General features: G+C 34.7%; 2 protein-coding genes across 5 annotated transcripts; both read left to right on the forward strand.

Annotated features, from left to right (window-relative positions):
* Nucleotides 1-1772: 1772 nt before the first annotated feature.
* Nucleotides 1773-10776, forward strand: LOC115700748 (GBF-interacting protein 1-like). Of its 4 annotated transcripts, none has more exons than XM_030628384.2 (11): nt 1773-2509; nt 3637-3680; nt 4507-4612; nt 4859-4979; nt 5094-5503; nt 5608-5790; nt 6204-6579; nt 7092-7392; nt 7602-7760; nt 9082-9573; nt 9871-10776. In XM_030628384.2, the coding sequence occupies exons 1-11, from the start codon at nt 2347-2349 to the stop codon at nt 10168-10170; spliced, it is 2655 nt and encodes an 884-aa protein (XP_030484244.2). In that variant the 5' UTR covers nt 1773-2346; the 3' UTR covers nt 10171-10776. The 4 variants fall into 4 exon arrangements, with proteins under 4 accessions (XP_030484244.2, XP_060958809.1, XP_030484245.2 ...); XM_061102826.1 differs by having other exon boundaries at nt 1983-2509; nt 5094-5458; nt 5608-5673; XM_030628385.2 differs by having other exon boundaries at nt 1984-2509; nt 5608-5673.
* Nucleotides 10777-11137: 361 nt separating this feature from the next.
* LOC115700749 (U-box domain-containing protein 4) lies at nt 11138-14502 on the forward strand. The gene is made up of 2 exons (XM_030628386.2): nt 11138-12529; nt 13382-14502. The coding sequence occupies exons 1-2, from the start codon at nt 12030-12032 to the stop codon at nt 14208-14210; spliced, it is 1329 nt and encodes a 442-aa protein (XP_030484246.2). The 5' UTR covers nt 11138-12029; the 3' UTR covers nt 14211-14502.
* Nucleotides 14503-17207: the final 2705 nt, after the last annotated feature.

Consider the following 17207-nt stretch of genomic DNA (forward strand, 5'->3'; position numbering starts at 1 on the left):
GGTAATTTCCCTTTATATTTTTAATTACTAAAGATTAAAATAGTCACGGTATTATATAGATTCATTATTTGTTATATTTTATATATTTTGAGTTTTAATTTAATTGATATGAACCCTTGTGTCATTTCTAGACATCCCGTGTTGGCTCATAGCACGGTCTCGCAGTTGATGCACATCAATCGTAAGCAATGAGATCTTGAGGTCTTGCATGATTTGTTTGAGGCAAGGGATATCGAGTTGATAATGCAGGTTCCTCTAAGTGATAATGTTAATGTTGATTCTTGGTTTTGGGGTAAGGAGTCGAATGGGTTTTACTCGGTTAAGAGCTCCTACCGCTATCTTCAAGAACTGAAAGGTGAATGGGGTGTTCAGTTGGAGTCTGACTTATGGAAGGTTCTCTGGAAAGTTAAAGTCCCCCCCAAGGTTCTTCACTTCGCTTGGAAAGCTATCTCGGGGTGTCTCCCAACTCGTACCCAATTGCGTACAAAACATGTTCATGTTGATCCTCGCTGTGTGTTTTGTAATTCTGATGAAGAAACCATTTTTCATGTTTTGGTGGGCTGCCATTTTGCTCAATCATGTTGGCATAGGTCGGGTGTGGGGTTACATTTTTCTACTAAATCTACCTTTGCCGATTGGTTTAAAGCATTTCTGTCAGGGGGTAGAGTGGCTTTGGTGGATGAGCTCTTGATGGTAGCATGGGGTATTTGGAAAGCTCGAAATGAGCTTCTTTGGCAGGGTCGTTCTTCTCAGGCTGCGGATGTGGTTCGACTGGCAAGGTCGTGTCACTCTAGTTGGCTGTTAGCTCAAGAGAACAGGTTTGAAGCGCTGTTGTTTGATGCTACTGTTGTTGGTAGCAGTGTTTGTTGGGTAAAGCCGCCTGCTGGGAAGCTGAAGATCAATACGGATGGGGCGATTTTTGAGGCAACAACTCAATATGGTACGGGCATGGTCATTAGGGATTGTCATGGGAAGTTAATCGAAGCTAGTTCCTCTTTGCATTCTGGGGCTTGTCAACCGGCTGTGGCTGAAGTATTGAGCGTCAAGGAGGCCCTTAGTTGGTTGAAGTCGAAGAATTTGTCCAATGTGCTAGTTGAGACAGATTGTATTGCTGTTGTTCAAGCTCTTAATAGCTCGGTTGCTCTTCCATCAATTTTTGGTTTGTTTGTTCAGGAGTGTCAATTTATTCTTTCTTCTTTACATAATGTTTCTATTTGTCATGTTAAACGATCTGCTAACAAAGCCGCACATTGTGTTGCTCGCGGTGCTTGTTTTTGGTTTGATCGTCTTTTTACTGAGAGTAATGTTCCACATGCTCTTCAGTCTATTGTGATAGTGAATATTGTTGTTTAATGAATTAATTTTGTTCAAAAAAAAAAACTAACTGATATATCTATAATAAATAAATTAATTAAAAATTATTATTTATTAAATTTAAATAATTTGTATAATTTTAATTTTTTGTATTAATTTATTATATTTAAATAATTTTTATAATATTAATTTTTTTTATATTATTAAAATTAAAAAATAAAATAAAAAATTTACTAGAATAATTACTTATATTATTAAAAAAATATATCAAAAGTTTAAATTTGATAAAAAAAACAAAATAAACAAAGTAAACAAAACAGCGGGAGCATAGTTAATCTGTTTTGTGTATTTGCATTGTATTGTGGTAGGAAGTTCTACAAAGAAATTTGTTCTTTTTTTGTTTTGAAAATATAAATATATAAAAATATATTATATTACAAAGCATTAGAATGTGAGAGTCAGAGTGGGAAAAAAAGCCTTGCAAAAGGAGTGTAGTGCTGACAGTGCTTACGAGGAACACATGCACAAAACTGAGCTAACTTCCCACACACTTGCATTAAACATAAACATAATTCACTTTTTTTTTTCATTAAAATGTGTATAATTTGTTAGATTTATTTATTTATTTTTTAAATAACAGCCCAAATTATATATTTCATTTTTTAAAAAAGAGAAGCCTATGGTTAAAAAAGATTAAAAATAAAAAAAAAAGGCTTTCACATTTGCTCCCTCTTCTTCTCCCCTTTCTATGTTTCTCTCTCTAGAGTTTGTTTTCTGGTTAATCTCTGGTCTTGTCTTCCAACTTGGATCAAATTTTCAAATACCCCATTTCTTCTCCAACATCACTTTATTTATATATTTGGGTTTAGCTTATATGTTTGGTTTAGTTTCACCTTAACCCCAATCCTTCCCTCCCTTCTTCCCTCGCCTCGCTCGCTCGTTCGACCATTGGAGGCTTCTCTTCATCTTCGTCTGTGACTCGGGTTCCTTTTTCCTCTTCCTTGGTGTTTTTCGCTTTCTGGGTTTGCCAATATGAGCGGTGGTGGGTTTAGGGTTTCAATCCCCAGTAGTGTAAGGAAGACGATCCAGAACATTAAGGAGATCACGAGTAATCACACTGATGAGGAAATCTATACAATGCTTAAAGAATGCTCCATGGATCCTAATGAGACTACCCAAAAGCTTCTTCTTCAGGGTATGATTGCTTTGTTTCTTTTTTTGGGTTGTGATCTATGATCCCGCTTTTCGTGATTTTCTGTTGATCCATGGATTGAACTTTAAATTTTATGCTTTGGGCTTTGTTAGTTTGGTTACTTGCTTTTGGTTGGTCTCTTTGATTTAGGTTTTATTATGTTGAAGTAATCTAGTTGATTATGTCTGGTTATATTTTAATGTGATATGATGAGGTTTCACTGTTTCTTTTTATAGAAATATAAATCAGAAAAAAATGGCAGCGTTACATTAGAATGCCATTTTTATGGTTGTTAGCCCTTTCTATTTGGATTCTTTTCTGGAAGCTAAGCTTTGTCACTCTTTGAAAGTGCTTATGTTACTCCCGACTTTCTTTATTTGATCTTACTAGGTTTAGGAGTTAAGTTAGATAAGAATTTTCTTTTAAAGTGTTATTATTCGGTTTAAATTACACGAGTTTGTATTTAATGTTATAGTTTAAATGTAAAATTTGTTTATGTGTGGTTCTTATTTTGGTTACTCAGAAATTTAAGAAAGAAACTAATTTTACTTATGAAGCTTCCCTTTTGCCACTTCTATACCATTTTCTTATATATGTTTTATCACAAATTCTATTTTTGAGCCTGTGAATCTATAGAACACCATAGCATGTTAATCCTGAGGAAGCACTTGTTTATTGGTTGGATGAAGCATTGCATTCAACATCTTGTTATTGTACTTCTGCTTCCTTTTCATACAAGTGAAATTATGTTCTCTACTATCACATATTAATGGTCAGATATTTAGAAGTCTTTAGAAGTAGGCATTGTTCCTCCTACCTTTGATTTTTTTTTTGTCAGGTACTTTTGAGTTATTTTTTTACCTGTAAGATTGCATCTGTGTTTATTTGTCATCATTGGATTGGGTATTTTATCCAAAGCATTACAAGAATAATTTATCTGATTTTTGTGCTGTTAAATTTAATTTCTAAGCCATGATTAATGTTTATCCACTTGATTACTAATCCATAACTTTTGGAGTCAGTGACTGTGGATGACTGGTTTTTCTCAATCTTTTTTTGGTTTCATATGCACAAGTTAGAAAGATTGAGAAACAGAACCATCTGATTTGATCGTTCTCCTTTTTTTTCAGACACTTTTCATGAGGTGAAAAGGAAACGTGACAGGAAGAAAGAGGTAACTATTTTTATGATGACTTTTGCAATTACATCAGACAATGAAACATTTGCCTTGCATAATCAAGATGCCACCACATTATTGTTATATCTTATATGTATATATATTATATATATTGGTGCTATATTGATTGGTAACTTGTGGTGTTTGTCTTGTTGCCTTTCTCAGTAGACCATTTAGCTACTCATCTTTACTACGTATGCCTAGGGTAAATTTGCATTTGATAGATCCTTTTCCTTCTTTCATCATTCCCTTTGTTTCTAAGATGCAAACCTATGACACTTACTTTCTAACAGAAACCTTTTGCCAGATCTGAGGACTTGATATTCTTTAACCCATATTGGAAATTTTAGAATTTAATTGAATTGTAGGCTTATTCCTACCTTGTCCTGCCTAAAATTTTTCAATTTGATACTTATTTTTTTCCCTTGCCAGTCTGGAAAGTTACCGATATGATTAAATGCTGAATACCCAGTAGTGCTTCTTTCTTTATTTAGCAGATTTTAAAATAAATAAATTGTACTTTGAAGTAAGATTGTTTATTTCAGTATCTCTGGTGTTTGATTGAAAGTAAGATTGTTTATTTTAGTATCTTTGGTGTTTGATTGAACGAATTAGTTGGAGTACTTGTAACAGGGTTCCTTTTTTTTCTCTTTTGTCACAAAGCTTACTATTCCACCACATTTATTTGTTTTTATAATGTAATGTGGTTTAACTTATGTATGGATTTTAATATTGTCCTATTTGAAGTTTGGATTCTGTTTTTTTTTTTCCTTTTCCTATTTCTTTTTTAGAACTTCAGGCATTTTTCTTTGTATACTTGCAGAATGTGAACAACAGAGAATCTGCTGAGTCACGGTGGAGACCTGGAGTGCAGGGGCGCGGGGGCAGGGGCAGTCGCTCAAACTTTTCATCTCGCAATGTGTCACATGGTAAAACACTGAGTCTATTTATATTTCATCACTGTTGAAGTGTGCTTTTTCCTTTTCTTCTGACTTTTGGGGCTGATTGTGTTTATTTATTGATTCATAGTTGTCTATACGTTTATATAACTTCTGAAGTTTAATTAATTGAAAATATCTTAAATACTGTATTGTCATTCAACAGATTATATGTTTGTCTTTTGTTCAGGTTCAGTCACCTGTCTTGATTAATCTCCTTTTTGTTTCTTTTTCCAGATTCTGGTGGTGGCAGGATTTCAGGCCCGGGGAAGGAGAATGGTCTCCAGCAAGGTGTGGAAAAGGGTGTTAATCCTTTGGAAAAAGGTGCTAAGGATAAAGAAGGAAGTCCAGTAACAAGGTGGCTATATTATTTTAAAAAATGCCCTCTCTATTATCTGTTTGAGTCTTGTACATGACATGGTCGTGTAATATTGCATGGTCTGGATAAGTTACATTACAACTATGTTTGCAGCTCTGGTTCTATTATTTCCAATGGCACGGCAATTATAGCTTCTGGAAGTACCAATGCACAAGTCTCCAACATCTCACCAGGAATTGGTCCTGAGTTAGAGCTGACATCTGTTGGCACTACCAACTCCAGCACCACCCTCCCGCCTGTTGATGAAAACTTGAAGCTTACCAGTCCATCTACAAATGAGGATTCTAATGAGCAACCTTCACAAAGCTCCAGTAATTACTCAGCAATGCCTGTGGCAACATCTACATCAACTGTCTGTTTCTCATCTTCAGATCCGGTACTGGTTCTGTCTAATGATCCACGAGTCCCTGGTGCAGTTGGGACAATTAAACGTGAAGTGGGGAACCACCATTCTTCTGGTGAGCCAACTGCAGTAATTGAAGCTGAGCAAAATTTAACTACTGGTCAGGAGTTTGAGAACTTAGAAACCTTGTTCATTTTCTTCATTTTTTTTTATTTTTAAATTATTGGTTACTATTTTTTTTTTTTGTAAATGGCCACTTGGCAGGTTTGGAGACTGGTAACTCTTCTGTACAAAACAAGGTCTCAAGCAAGTCCCAAGGGGTAGTAAAAGGTCAGCTCACTGAAATTTCACAGCTTTCATCTGCATCAACTCATGTTGGTTCTTCAAATAGCCGTCCATCTTCTAATTACAGTAGCCGTTCACAACCAGTAATTGGCACTCCAAAGGGTATAATATTCAAAATATTCAAACATATTCTTTTTTGTTTCTTCATTATTGGACTATCAAAGAGTGAGAACATATATCATGAATTTTGGCATCTCAAGTAATTTCTGAGGCTGTCCTGCCCTTTTTGAAGCATTGGGAAATTATTTTTTCCATTTTGATACATTGTTATGCACTAGCGTAATCAATTAATGTAATTTTGGTACTTGAGCATGCTTCACTACTGGGTCAATAGTCTATAGCCTAATAAAAGTTGGTATATGAGGGGTATTTTCTGTCTGTAGGTAAATGAAATCAATTACAACAATGAGGAAATTTTATACTTTCACTTTTTAGTTTACATATAAATCTGTATAGACAAGATTCTCTTGATTTATCATGAATTTTGCATAAGATTTAACATTTATTTTGAACAGTGGCTTCTAATAAGGAATGGAAACCAAAGGCTGTTCAAGGTTCTGGAGCATGTGGTACATCTGAGGTTCTGAATGCTACCGTTGAAGCCACTTCCAGGTCACAGCCTGTTTCAAATGTCCTTGAGTCAGAAGATGCAGCTTCAAATCTGCAGAGAAAGCTGGAAGAGTTGCACCTTCCACAGCGTCAGCATGTTATTTTACCAAACCACATCCATGTTCCTGAATCTGAAAGAACAAAATTGAGTTTTGGAAGTTTTGGTGTTAGTTTTGGACTAACCATGAGCAACACCATTGTTCCTGAGAGTGACAGGAGCTCCACATCATTTTCTGGCACTTCTGAGGCTATTGAAGAAAATGCAGAGGAACAATCCTCTAGGTCTGTATTGTGCTATACACTTTTTATTTCTTATTGTTAGTTGTAGGTTGGTATGGTATATTGGTATCATCTTTCCTTTTGCTTTAAATAATAATAATAATATTATATTTTAAGAAAAACTTGAATTGAAGAAAAAGATAAATTTTATCATGAAGTATCCTTGTTTATTATTGCCTTGTTTTTATAGACCAAGGGCACATGAATAATTGAATATGCAATGATTTATCGTTTGTCAAAGAATGCAATTCTTGTCCCAAGTTCATTTAGCATGTTTCATAGCCCAAGATTTTGTTTTACTGCTTGTGCATGCATTCCATTTATACCTTGTGAGGTTGACTAGGTCTATTTGCCAGACCTCTTGTCATAAATTTGCTGGACTTGGCATTTATACTGGTTTTGTTTGAAACTTTGCTTGCCAGCACATTTCTACCTCATTTATGATTTTGTATTCTTAATCTGATAGATGAATTTGTAACAAATTCCACTGTATTAATGAGTATGTTTGAATTCAGCATTCAGAATGTATTGGAAACTGCGGACAAAGAGGATTATCCTGAGAATCCACAATCACCTGCACATGTATCCGAGAATATATCATCTGTCGAGGGTGATGTCTCATCCAATGCTACCCCTGGACATAATGAATCCAAGCAGGATACCGGATTGCTTGCTGGAGCCCATCAATACGCATCAGTTAATACTCCGTCAAACTACAATTTTGGGCCCTTACCTCCAATTTTAGGAGGTCAGCTTGGCCCACTAGAAAACTCAGAGTCTCAAGCTCGAGATGTTTCTCGCCTTCAAAGCTTTGTAGTGAGTCCTCAAGCTTTATTTTTTATGCGTTAATAATAAATTTATTGGGGCAACTCTTATATCTGCAGCTCATTTGGATTTCTTTCTATGGGCTTGCCATTTATATTCTTTTGCAATCTAATGTGTTGATTTAATAAGAAATTTCTCTGGCACTCTTTGGCTTGTGCTATTTTTTATTACTGTCAGTGCTTAACTACTCTTGTTTATAGGTTCAGCCCTTTGATCAGGCAAGTTATTATGCTCAATTTTACCGCTCAGGTGCTGATAGTGATGGTCGCCTTTCTCCTTTTCCTTCTCCCGGTGTTGCTAGCAAGTACAATGGGAATGTCGCAGTATTGCCCCCTTCGATGTCACAGTCTCCACAAGAGGTTTGCATTAATAAACCACTTATTTTACAAGGAATGCCAGGAATATATCTGGAGTTGTATTCAAAATTATTATTTCTTTTGTCAATGCATCATACATGGTAGCTATAGTTTATATCAAATTTGATCCAGATTTCAAAACAACTGACATGTGTCATTGGCCATGGCAATTTGTTGGTCCTAAATTTTTTTTTCCATTGAGGTTTGTTTTACAGAATTCTGGTGCAATTTCCAGAAGCAACTAACATCATTTTCTTAGTTATTGTCAAATGCAACCCTCTTGCCACCATTTGACTTCTTTACATTCATTTTGCCATGTTAGTCTCTAAATCATGAACACATTTAATTAGAATTCTGTAATGTTTCTATTGTCTGTTTTTAATATACGCAGTTCTAGAATTGGTCACAATCAATTACCCTATTAAGCTTTGCTAAAAGCCTATCAGATTTGACACATTATTTATGGCAGCTCGTACAGAGCATAATATGCAGTTGCAAAGATTGATCATGGCCAGATAATTACTTTGTAATGATTTGCAGTGCCAATGTCATTATTTAGCAGTGTCGTTTGCTTAGTTGTTCTTTGTAATGTAATTGATATATTTTTCTTGTGTGTTGTGGAAGTTCACCAGTTAAGTTAATGAGAGGAGTTCTGTTAATTTAATACACATTATATGTGTGTGTGTGTGTTTCATGGAGCATATATAAATAACAAATGCTTTATTGGTGAAATAATAAAGATCAACCCGATATAGACATTCTTTGAATGTATTTGGTTATAGTCTAGCCTGCCGAATTGGTTTGATTTTTTTTTGGGTGCCTCCTCGTGTATTACAGTATCGTGATACGTCTTTAAGATGTGTTTTGAGGATTTTTAGGCACTACATGCTCAACCTCTCAACTGTATCTTGACAACAGAAGACTTAGTTTCTGGTGTTAGGCGGGATAGATTTCTTAATATTCCTTAACATCAATATTATTAATATTAAGTCACACAAAAAAGGAAAAAAGGGGGGCGGGGAGGTGGGGTGTTAAAATTGTGGGTTGCTTTTGTTCAACTGTTTTCCAGTGTAGTACCCACAGCACTAAGTATCACATATTCTCGTGGAATTAAAGAAAACACTCGGAAGCATGTCCTTATTTTCATTTATAATCAGAGAATGAAACAGATACTAAAGATAATTGTTTATAAGAATGAAGTTTGGTTCCTAACATACATTTGATAGTCATCTTGTCTATTTGGAGGACACATAAAATGCAGATGTTAATTCTTCAATGTCAAAATTTGTTGTGTCTTGCTTATGTTATTATTGCCTGTTTGCAGGGTGGGATTCTGTCTACAGCTGGTCAAACTCCACTGGCCACACAAGCTGCTGGCCTCATGCAGAGCTCAATAGCTATAACTCAGCAACCTGTTCCTGTCTTTAGGCCACCAACTGGGATGCACATTTCCCATTATCCCCCAAACTACTTTTCATATGGTCCCTATTTTCCCCCATTCTATGTTCCATCTCCATCCATCCACCAGTTTTTGGGAAATGGAGCATTTCCCCAACAACCTCAGGCAGGAGGTGTTTATCCAGCTCCACCAGCAGCAACTGCAACCGGAGTCAAATATTCACTTTCACAGTACAAACCGGGGACTAATACAGGAAACTCCACTCATACTGGGATAGCAACTGGTTATGGGCCTTATAACTCCTCTCCTGGTGGTTATAATGCCAGTTCTTCCACAACAGCAGGAAATTCTACCCCTAATGAGGATCTTGGTCAGTCTCAGTTCAAGGAAAATAATGCATACATTGCTGGACAACAGGTAAGCTTTGGCTTTTGCTATATTACTGCAATTAATATCTAAGTTATTCTTATCATATTTTGACATTGTAAATTTCATTATATGAAGATTCACTTCCTGCATCATCACACTAGTCCATTTGTTTTCTAGTATGATGTTTTGAAAGATGTGTTACTATAAAACCCCAAATGCATTTTTTGTAATCTTAGTTATGTATCAAGAAATAGCTTTATTGATTTGCACTGTTTTGCCCACTTGTTTTGCTTTTAGAACTACTTTGTACTCCAATTTTAAAAATTCATGAATTGCATTCTCCAGAGTGAAGGTCCCGCTATGTGGGTTGCTGCACCACCCGGCCGAGACATGTCGAGCTTGCCAGCAAGTTCATTTTACAATCTTCCTCCCCAAGGTCAGCACATGGCTTTCACCCCAGCACAGGCTGGCCATGGCACCTTTGCTGGTATCTACCACCCTGGACAAGCTGTAACTGCAGCAGCTGTGCACCCGCTTCTGCAACAATCTCAGACCATGGGTGGGGGAGTTGATATGGTAGGACCTGGAGGTAGTGTTTATCAGCAACCGCAGCATGCACATATAAATTGGCCAAGTAACTACTGAGTAAGGGTAGACATTGTAAACATCAACACAGCAAACGCAGGTCCAATATTGGGATCTTTTGGAAATTTACCACAATTGGATCGAGACATCAAGATGATAGAACCTTCACTAGCTTGAGTGTAAGTAAATCCATAAAAAGAGGCTGAAAAATTTGCCAATAGTATCTCCTGATTGCTTGGGTGAGGACATAAAAGGTGCACTCCACCTGTAACTGATATTGACCATTTTTTAGTTAGTCAAGGTAGGCATGTGCAGGTCTTCCTCTTCCTTGCTGCTGCTATATGGGTGTTGCCATTTTTCCCTTTTCATAGTTTCAAGCTTCTTCTGTCCCCTTCTTTCTTCATCTGTGCTGTCTTTTTTTTTTCCCCCTTCTCAAGTTTTGAACTTTAATTAGAATACAGTATTGAGTGGTGAGAATCACTTCATTCTTATTCCTTTTTCCTCCTTAATGTTTGAGGTATTATAGAATTTTGGAAGGTAAGATTAGGCTGGTGAAGAATTTTTCTACTATTTTCTGTTTTTTCCCATGTCATTTTGGTTGTCTTACTTGTAAAGTGAATTTTGATAGCAAGGAGAGGAAATGTACTGATTTGTTGTATTGGTGAAGTCAACTTGTCAATTCTTTCAGTTGGCTGATAGATTGTTAAAGCTTATCCTATGACACAATGATACATGATAACAGGGGCATTGTTTTACTGAAATAATCTTATTTCATTTTGGGTTCTGGTTACCCAAAAAGAAAAGGAAAATAATTAGTACAGTGATCTCTTCCATAATGCTATTTGACGGACCAACACAAGACAAGATACACTACCCTAATTATCTCCAGGTTTGGTGGTATAAGGGCCCCCTAACACCTCTGGCTACTAGCCCTACAAGGCTAGTGACTAATGTTTCATTGTATCCCATCATTTAAAAGTACATATTTTTCCAAACTCTACAGTATATTAAACCTGTTTGCTTCCTTTTTCACATCTTTCTTGTGTTTGACTGAGACTCTGCAAAGGTTTTGCCAACAAAAAATGAAGGTGCACATTGTCTTTGCCAATGGGTAGTCAGTAACAACAGTTGCAGTTTTACTCAGCCTTTTGCTCTGCCTTCTTCATTTATGAGTAACAATATTGCCATATCAAAGGACTTTTCAACCTAAAGCTGACTCCTTACTCTTTATTACTTTTTATTTTTATCTTTTTGTTTGGAGGGGGCTCTGTTTTCTTGTACCTTTTGATGGATCTATTATAAAGGTTTTCTCAGCCTGGAAAAAGTGTAATAAGTTGGAAAACAAATGTGGTTGGGAGAGAGAAGACTAATGAATGAATGACTTGGAATGGTGCATGCCCCAAAATCCTGATCTTGACTGGAAAATGAAAAGAAGAAACAAAATTAAAATGGATTTTATATAAATTTGATTTTGTCTCTATAATTTGGCCCTTTGTGCCTGTCCTCAGTACTCACCCTAGGGCTTTTTTGTCTTCACACAAATAAACTCTTGTGACTATCAGAATATATGGCAGGCTAATCCCATAATATACCGTCTTCTAACTTCTTTATTTTAGGAAAACATAAATTTTAAGAAATATATTATAAGCTTGCTGCTGCTAGTGCTTCCCCATAATTCTATATATTCCATATAGATTAATTAAATGTTTTCCTAGTTCTTTTACTCCAAGTAATATAATTAATGAGTTTTATCTTTACATGAGAAAGATAAAAAAAGGAAAAAAGAAAAAAAAAAAGACACTAATTTAATTATACACCTATTTTTTTTTTTTTGGTAATTAAAAAAAAAAATGAGAAAATTGAAAGGACAAGTGAAAAATTATGGTAATAAAATCTGAAAGTGAGAAACCCAATATGCAATGCATGCTTCTTCTCCGTCTGATAGTTTACCCATAACATATAACACACCCAAGAGAGAGAGAGAGAGAGAGAGAGAGAGAGAGAGAGAGAGAGAGATGGGGCAAGAGGAGGAGGATAGAGAAAGCGCAGCGGTAGCAGTGGCGGAGGAGGAGGAGGAAGAAGAAGAAACGAAAAATGATAGAAAGGAGGAGGCAAGCAGCTTGAGGAAGCATTCTCTCATTATGGAAATTTCTTCTAAGCTCATCCATGGTGATCTGAACTCCAAGATTGAAGCTGCTAGAGATATTCGAAAGCTAGTAAGGAAAACTTGTTCTTCTTATTCTTCGTCTTCTTCTCCTTCTCCTTCTCCTTCTCCGTCCTCTTTTTCTGGGAAAACTCGGTCCAAATTGGGCGCTGCGGGTGTGATTCAACCACTGGTTTTGATGCTGGTCTCACCTAACCCAGATGCCCGAGAAGCCGCTCTCCTCGCCCTCCTCAACCTCGCCGTTCGCGACGAAAGGTCAGCACACTCTTTTACCAACTTCGATTTTGTTAGTTATAGCTCTTTTTCATTTTTTTCCTGAGATTTTGTTGACTTGGGTCTTTGAGATTTCGTCCGTAATATCAAATGATGAAATAACTTCTTCACCGAACCGATATTGATGCTATTGATGATTTATTTATTTATTTATTTTAAAAGCTTTAGTTTTCACTCATTTTCTCTTCGGAGGCAATTGGGGGAAGTATAAAATTGAATCCATCAGCTAACAAAAGAGTTATCGGAAAAATTAGCCTTTTCTAATCTGAATCGGTGAATGATCTTTGGGTTATGGAACAATGAAACTTCTTCCAATCGAGAGAAAAAAATAGGCCCTTATATTTAGCGTTTTTTCTCTTGCTTTGTTGGAAGCTTTTTGGGTTTTAAGTTCCTTCGTTTTCTTTTAGTGCAGGAATTTGTTTGCTTGCTGTGAACTCAGGTTGATTATAAGGAAAGTTGGTTAATGTTGCACATTAGCCTTGATAGCTCTTCTGTTGATTTAGGCTCTAAGTTAATGGTTATTGGGGGAACCTTTTCTCTTGAGCTATTCTAACAAGTTTGAGTATTTCTCGTGAAACTTTTTCCTGGTAATTGAAAAAGCAACCCTCCATTTTCCTTTATCTATTCGGAAAGCAATGCTCCCGAGCCATAAATATTTTGAGCTTGCTTTTCTTAATTAGTGGTACACAAATCTATCACATATGCATTGCGATATATTAGCTCCATATGTATTTGCCCACAACTTTTTTTTTGCTTTTTCATGGCTTGAGTATACCATTTTGGATCTGTTTTTAGTTGATCTCATATGGCCATATTGTTTTATATTGCTATTAGAAACAAGGTCAAGATAGTGACAGCCGGAGCTGTGCCCCCTCTTGTAGACCTCTTGAGGTTCCAAAATGGTAGTTTAAGGGAATTAGCTACAGCGGCAATCTTAACCCTGTCCGCTGCTGCATCAAACAAGCCAACCATTGCAGCTTCTGGCGCTGCACCTCTCCTGGTTCAGATTCTCAGCTCTGGTAGTGTTCAAGGAAGAGTTGATGCTGTGACTGCTCTACACAATCTCTCTACCTGCAAAGAGAACTCATTTCCTCTCATCGATGCTAGAGCGGTTCCCCCTCTTATCAACCTTCTCAAAGAATGCAGGAAGAAGTACTCTAAATTCGCTGAGAAAGCAACTGCCCTACTCGAAATTCTATCAAACTCTGAAGAAGGGCGAGTTGCAATCTCAAACTCAGATGGGGGGATATTAGCATTAGTAGAGACTGTAGAAGATGGATCCCTTGTGAGCACAGAACATGCAGTTGGAGCATTGCTCTCTTTATGCCAGAGCTGTAGAGATAAGTATCGGGAACTCATTCTCAATGAAGGTGCAATTCCAGGCCTTCTGCGTTTGACAGTAGAGGGCACACCAGAAGCCCAGGAGAGAGCTCGCACGCTTTTGGACTTGCTTAGAGATACCCCCGATGAGAAGAGACTAACATCCTCTGTCCTAGAGAAAATAGTTTACGACATTGCTGCAAGGGTAGATGGAGCGGATAAAGCTGCAGAAACTGCAAAGAGGCTACTGCAAGACATGGTTCAGAGAAGCATGGAGCACAGCATGAGTAATATCCAACTTAGAGCTGCATCTTGTACTCCCTCCAACATTTCCTCTTCATGATATATATTTTTTTTGGCTCCGGAAGCTGGGAAAAAAATCGGGTAGAGTTTTTATACTGAATCCGTGTTTTGTTTGGGCAGTTGAAACTCTACTCAGCTAAATTACCATACTAAATGTGCAGAAACGACTGGAGTTTGACTTTCCCAGGGATGATCTTGTTAACTCATGAGTGATCTTGCCCTTTGGGCTTTTGTATATATAAAAGAACCGTATGCTAATTAATTTACATGTACATTACTTGTGATCACAAGAGCTTGAGAATTTCCTAAGTAATAATCTGGCTTTTACTGCACTGTGGAAATTGTTTTATATTTTTAAGTGTCAAAATCGATGTTTTTCAAAACCGAAGAGCTCATACTGGAAGATCAGTGGAGATCTCCACCCTTCAAATAAAATGGTATGATATGGTTTGGTATCACAGTTTTATCAGTAATAAAGATACACTGCTAATGGAGATAACTGCAACAAAGCAAGAGGCAAAACTTGTTTCTCTTTGAGTTTGAGTTTCAACAAAGCCAAGAGACAAAACTTCTTTCTCTTTGAGTTTGAGTTTCTATGCTTCATGTGGCACCCCATATAAAAAAATATCTCACATAATGTTACTGAAAAAAAAAATGCTATTCTTTCCTACTTTTCTAAAATTGTCCTTGCATTTCATTCATTCTTATTTTTTTTAGAGAAATTATAGTAATTGGCTCCAAACCATAGGACTATGTTAGTATATGTTTTCATTTTAAAAAATTATAGCAAATGACCCTAAATCATAACACTTAGTAAATATCTTTATTTCAAAATCATTAATTTTTTTCTTTTTTAGAATTAGAAGCAAATTATTTAAAGATTATGGTATATTTATATTAGTTTTGTTAAAATCTTTTTTATTTAAAAGTTATGTCGATTTTTTTTTTTTTAATTTTTTATGAGTTGTTGTGGTTGTTGGTATATAGATTTTGTTGTATGGTATATTATTATTTTTAGATGATATTTATTTTTTATTATGATATGTATAATAGTGGTATATAATTTTATTAGCATAATAAAAACATTTTAATGTATGTATATAATTTTAGGGGCTTTTTCATTTTTACACTTTAAAACAATTTTTTTTTTTTTTTTCATTTTTACGAAATTCAATATAGAAACTCCTACTGCAACTAGCGCTGCAACATAAATTGCAACAAAAAATCGTATAGAAACCCCTACTGCAACAAGTGCTGTAACCACTTTAGAAACCCAAACTGTAAATTTGAAAAAAAAAAAGTTAAAAAAATAGTATATGGGGTAATTTCCCATAATTTTATTGGCATGCTACATATATTTAATTATTATTTTTATATATTTTGATTGTATGATTATTTATGTTAAATAATATTTAATTAGTTTTTATTTTATTATATACAATAGTAGTATATAATTTTGTTATCATGGTATATATATTTTAATTGTGGTATATAATTTAGTTGGTATAGTATACATATATATATTAGTAATATGTATATATATATTTTTATTAATTTTTTATATATATTTTGGTGAATGGTATATGTATTTTTTGTTATACGGTATATAATTTTTTTAAAATAATATTAAGTTTTATTTTCTATTGTACTTTTGTTGATATTATATATAATTTTATTAGCATCCTATATTTTTTTTTTATTTATTGTTATTATTATATATACTTCTATTCAGGGCTGATCCAAGCATTTTGGGGGCCTCGTGTAAAATTTTAAAATTGGGCTCTTTATAAAAAACCGTGTACATTAAAATTACAATTCTATTACTAGTTTTTTTTTCTAAGATTCGTTCATAAATTTTCAATTATAAATTTTTTAGGCTAATTATGATTTTTGCTCCCTGAACTTTGACATGTACCAAATCATGCCCCCTGAACTTTTAAGGTCGTTAAAAATGTCCCCTGAACTATTGAGATTGTTGGATTTAAGGACTCTTTTCCAATTTTAGTAAAAAAGTGTAACATGGATGAAAGTTCAGGGGCCATAATTTAATACATGTCAAAGTTCGAGGGACATGATTTGGTAGATATCAAAGTCTGGGGATCATAGTTTAGTACATAAACAATCACTAAAATAGTAAAAATGAATAAAATTAGACAGAAGTTCTTAAATCCCACAATCTTAATAGTTCAGGGGGCATTTTTAACAACCTTAAAAGTTCAGGGTCAAAGTTCGAGGGACATGATTTGGTAGATATCAAAGTCTGGGGATCATAGTTTAGTACAAAAACAATCACTAAAATAGTAAAATTGAATAAAATTAGACAGAAGTTCTTAAATCCCACAATCTTAATAGTTCAGGGGGCATTTTTAACAACCTTAAAAGTTCAAGGGGCATGATTTGGTACATAAAGTTCAGGGGAAAAAAATCTTAATTAGCCAATTTTTTATTTATGTATATATAATAAGAAAAAAAAAATAGGTCTTTTCTTAAAAAAAAAAAAAGGGGCCTTAAAACAATGGGGGCCTTGTGCAATGGCCCAAGCTGCCCAATGCTTGGGCCGGGCCTGCTTCTATTGTAAGGTATATATTTTCTGTTATATGGTATATAAATTTTATTGTATAGTATATCATTTTATTTTAGATAATACATGTTTAGTTTTTATTTTATTATACATAAAGGTCATATATAATTTTTTTAATATGATATATATATTTTTTAATAATATTATATTATTTTATTTTATTTTTTATTGTAGGTATATACGTTTTCTTGTATGGTATATGGTTTTTGTTGTCTATAATATATCATTTATTTAAGATGACATTTAGTGTCTATTTTATTATATATAAATTTTTTGGTATGTATTCATATTTTAATGGTGATATATATAATTTCGTTAGCATGATAAATATATATTTTTTGAGTATTAATTTAGTATTGTTATAATTACTTTGTGGTATATAATTTTATTACTACGGTATATTAATTTTCAGTACTATGATATATCAAACACTGCTGTATATATTTAATGATCTAA

The sequence above is a fragment of the Cannabis sativa genome, chromosome 8, assembly GCF_029168945.1.
Source record: "Cannabis sativa cultivar Pink pepper isolate KNU-18-1 chromosome 8, ASM2916894v1, whole genome shotgun sequence".
NCBI classification, from domain to species: Eukaryota; Viridiplantae; Streptophyta; class Magnoliopsida; order Rosales; family Cannabaceae; genus Cannabis; species Cannabis sativa.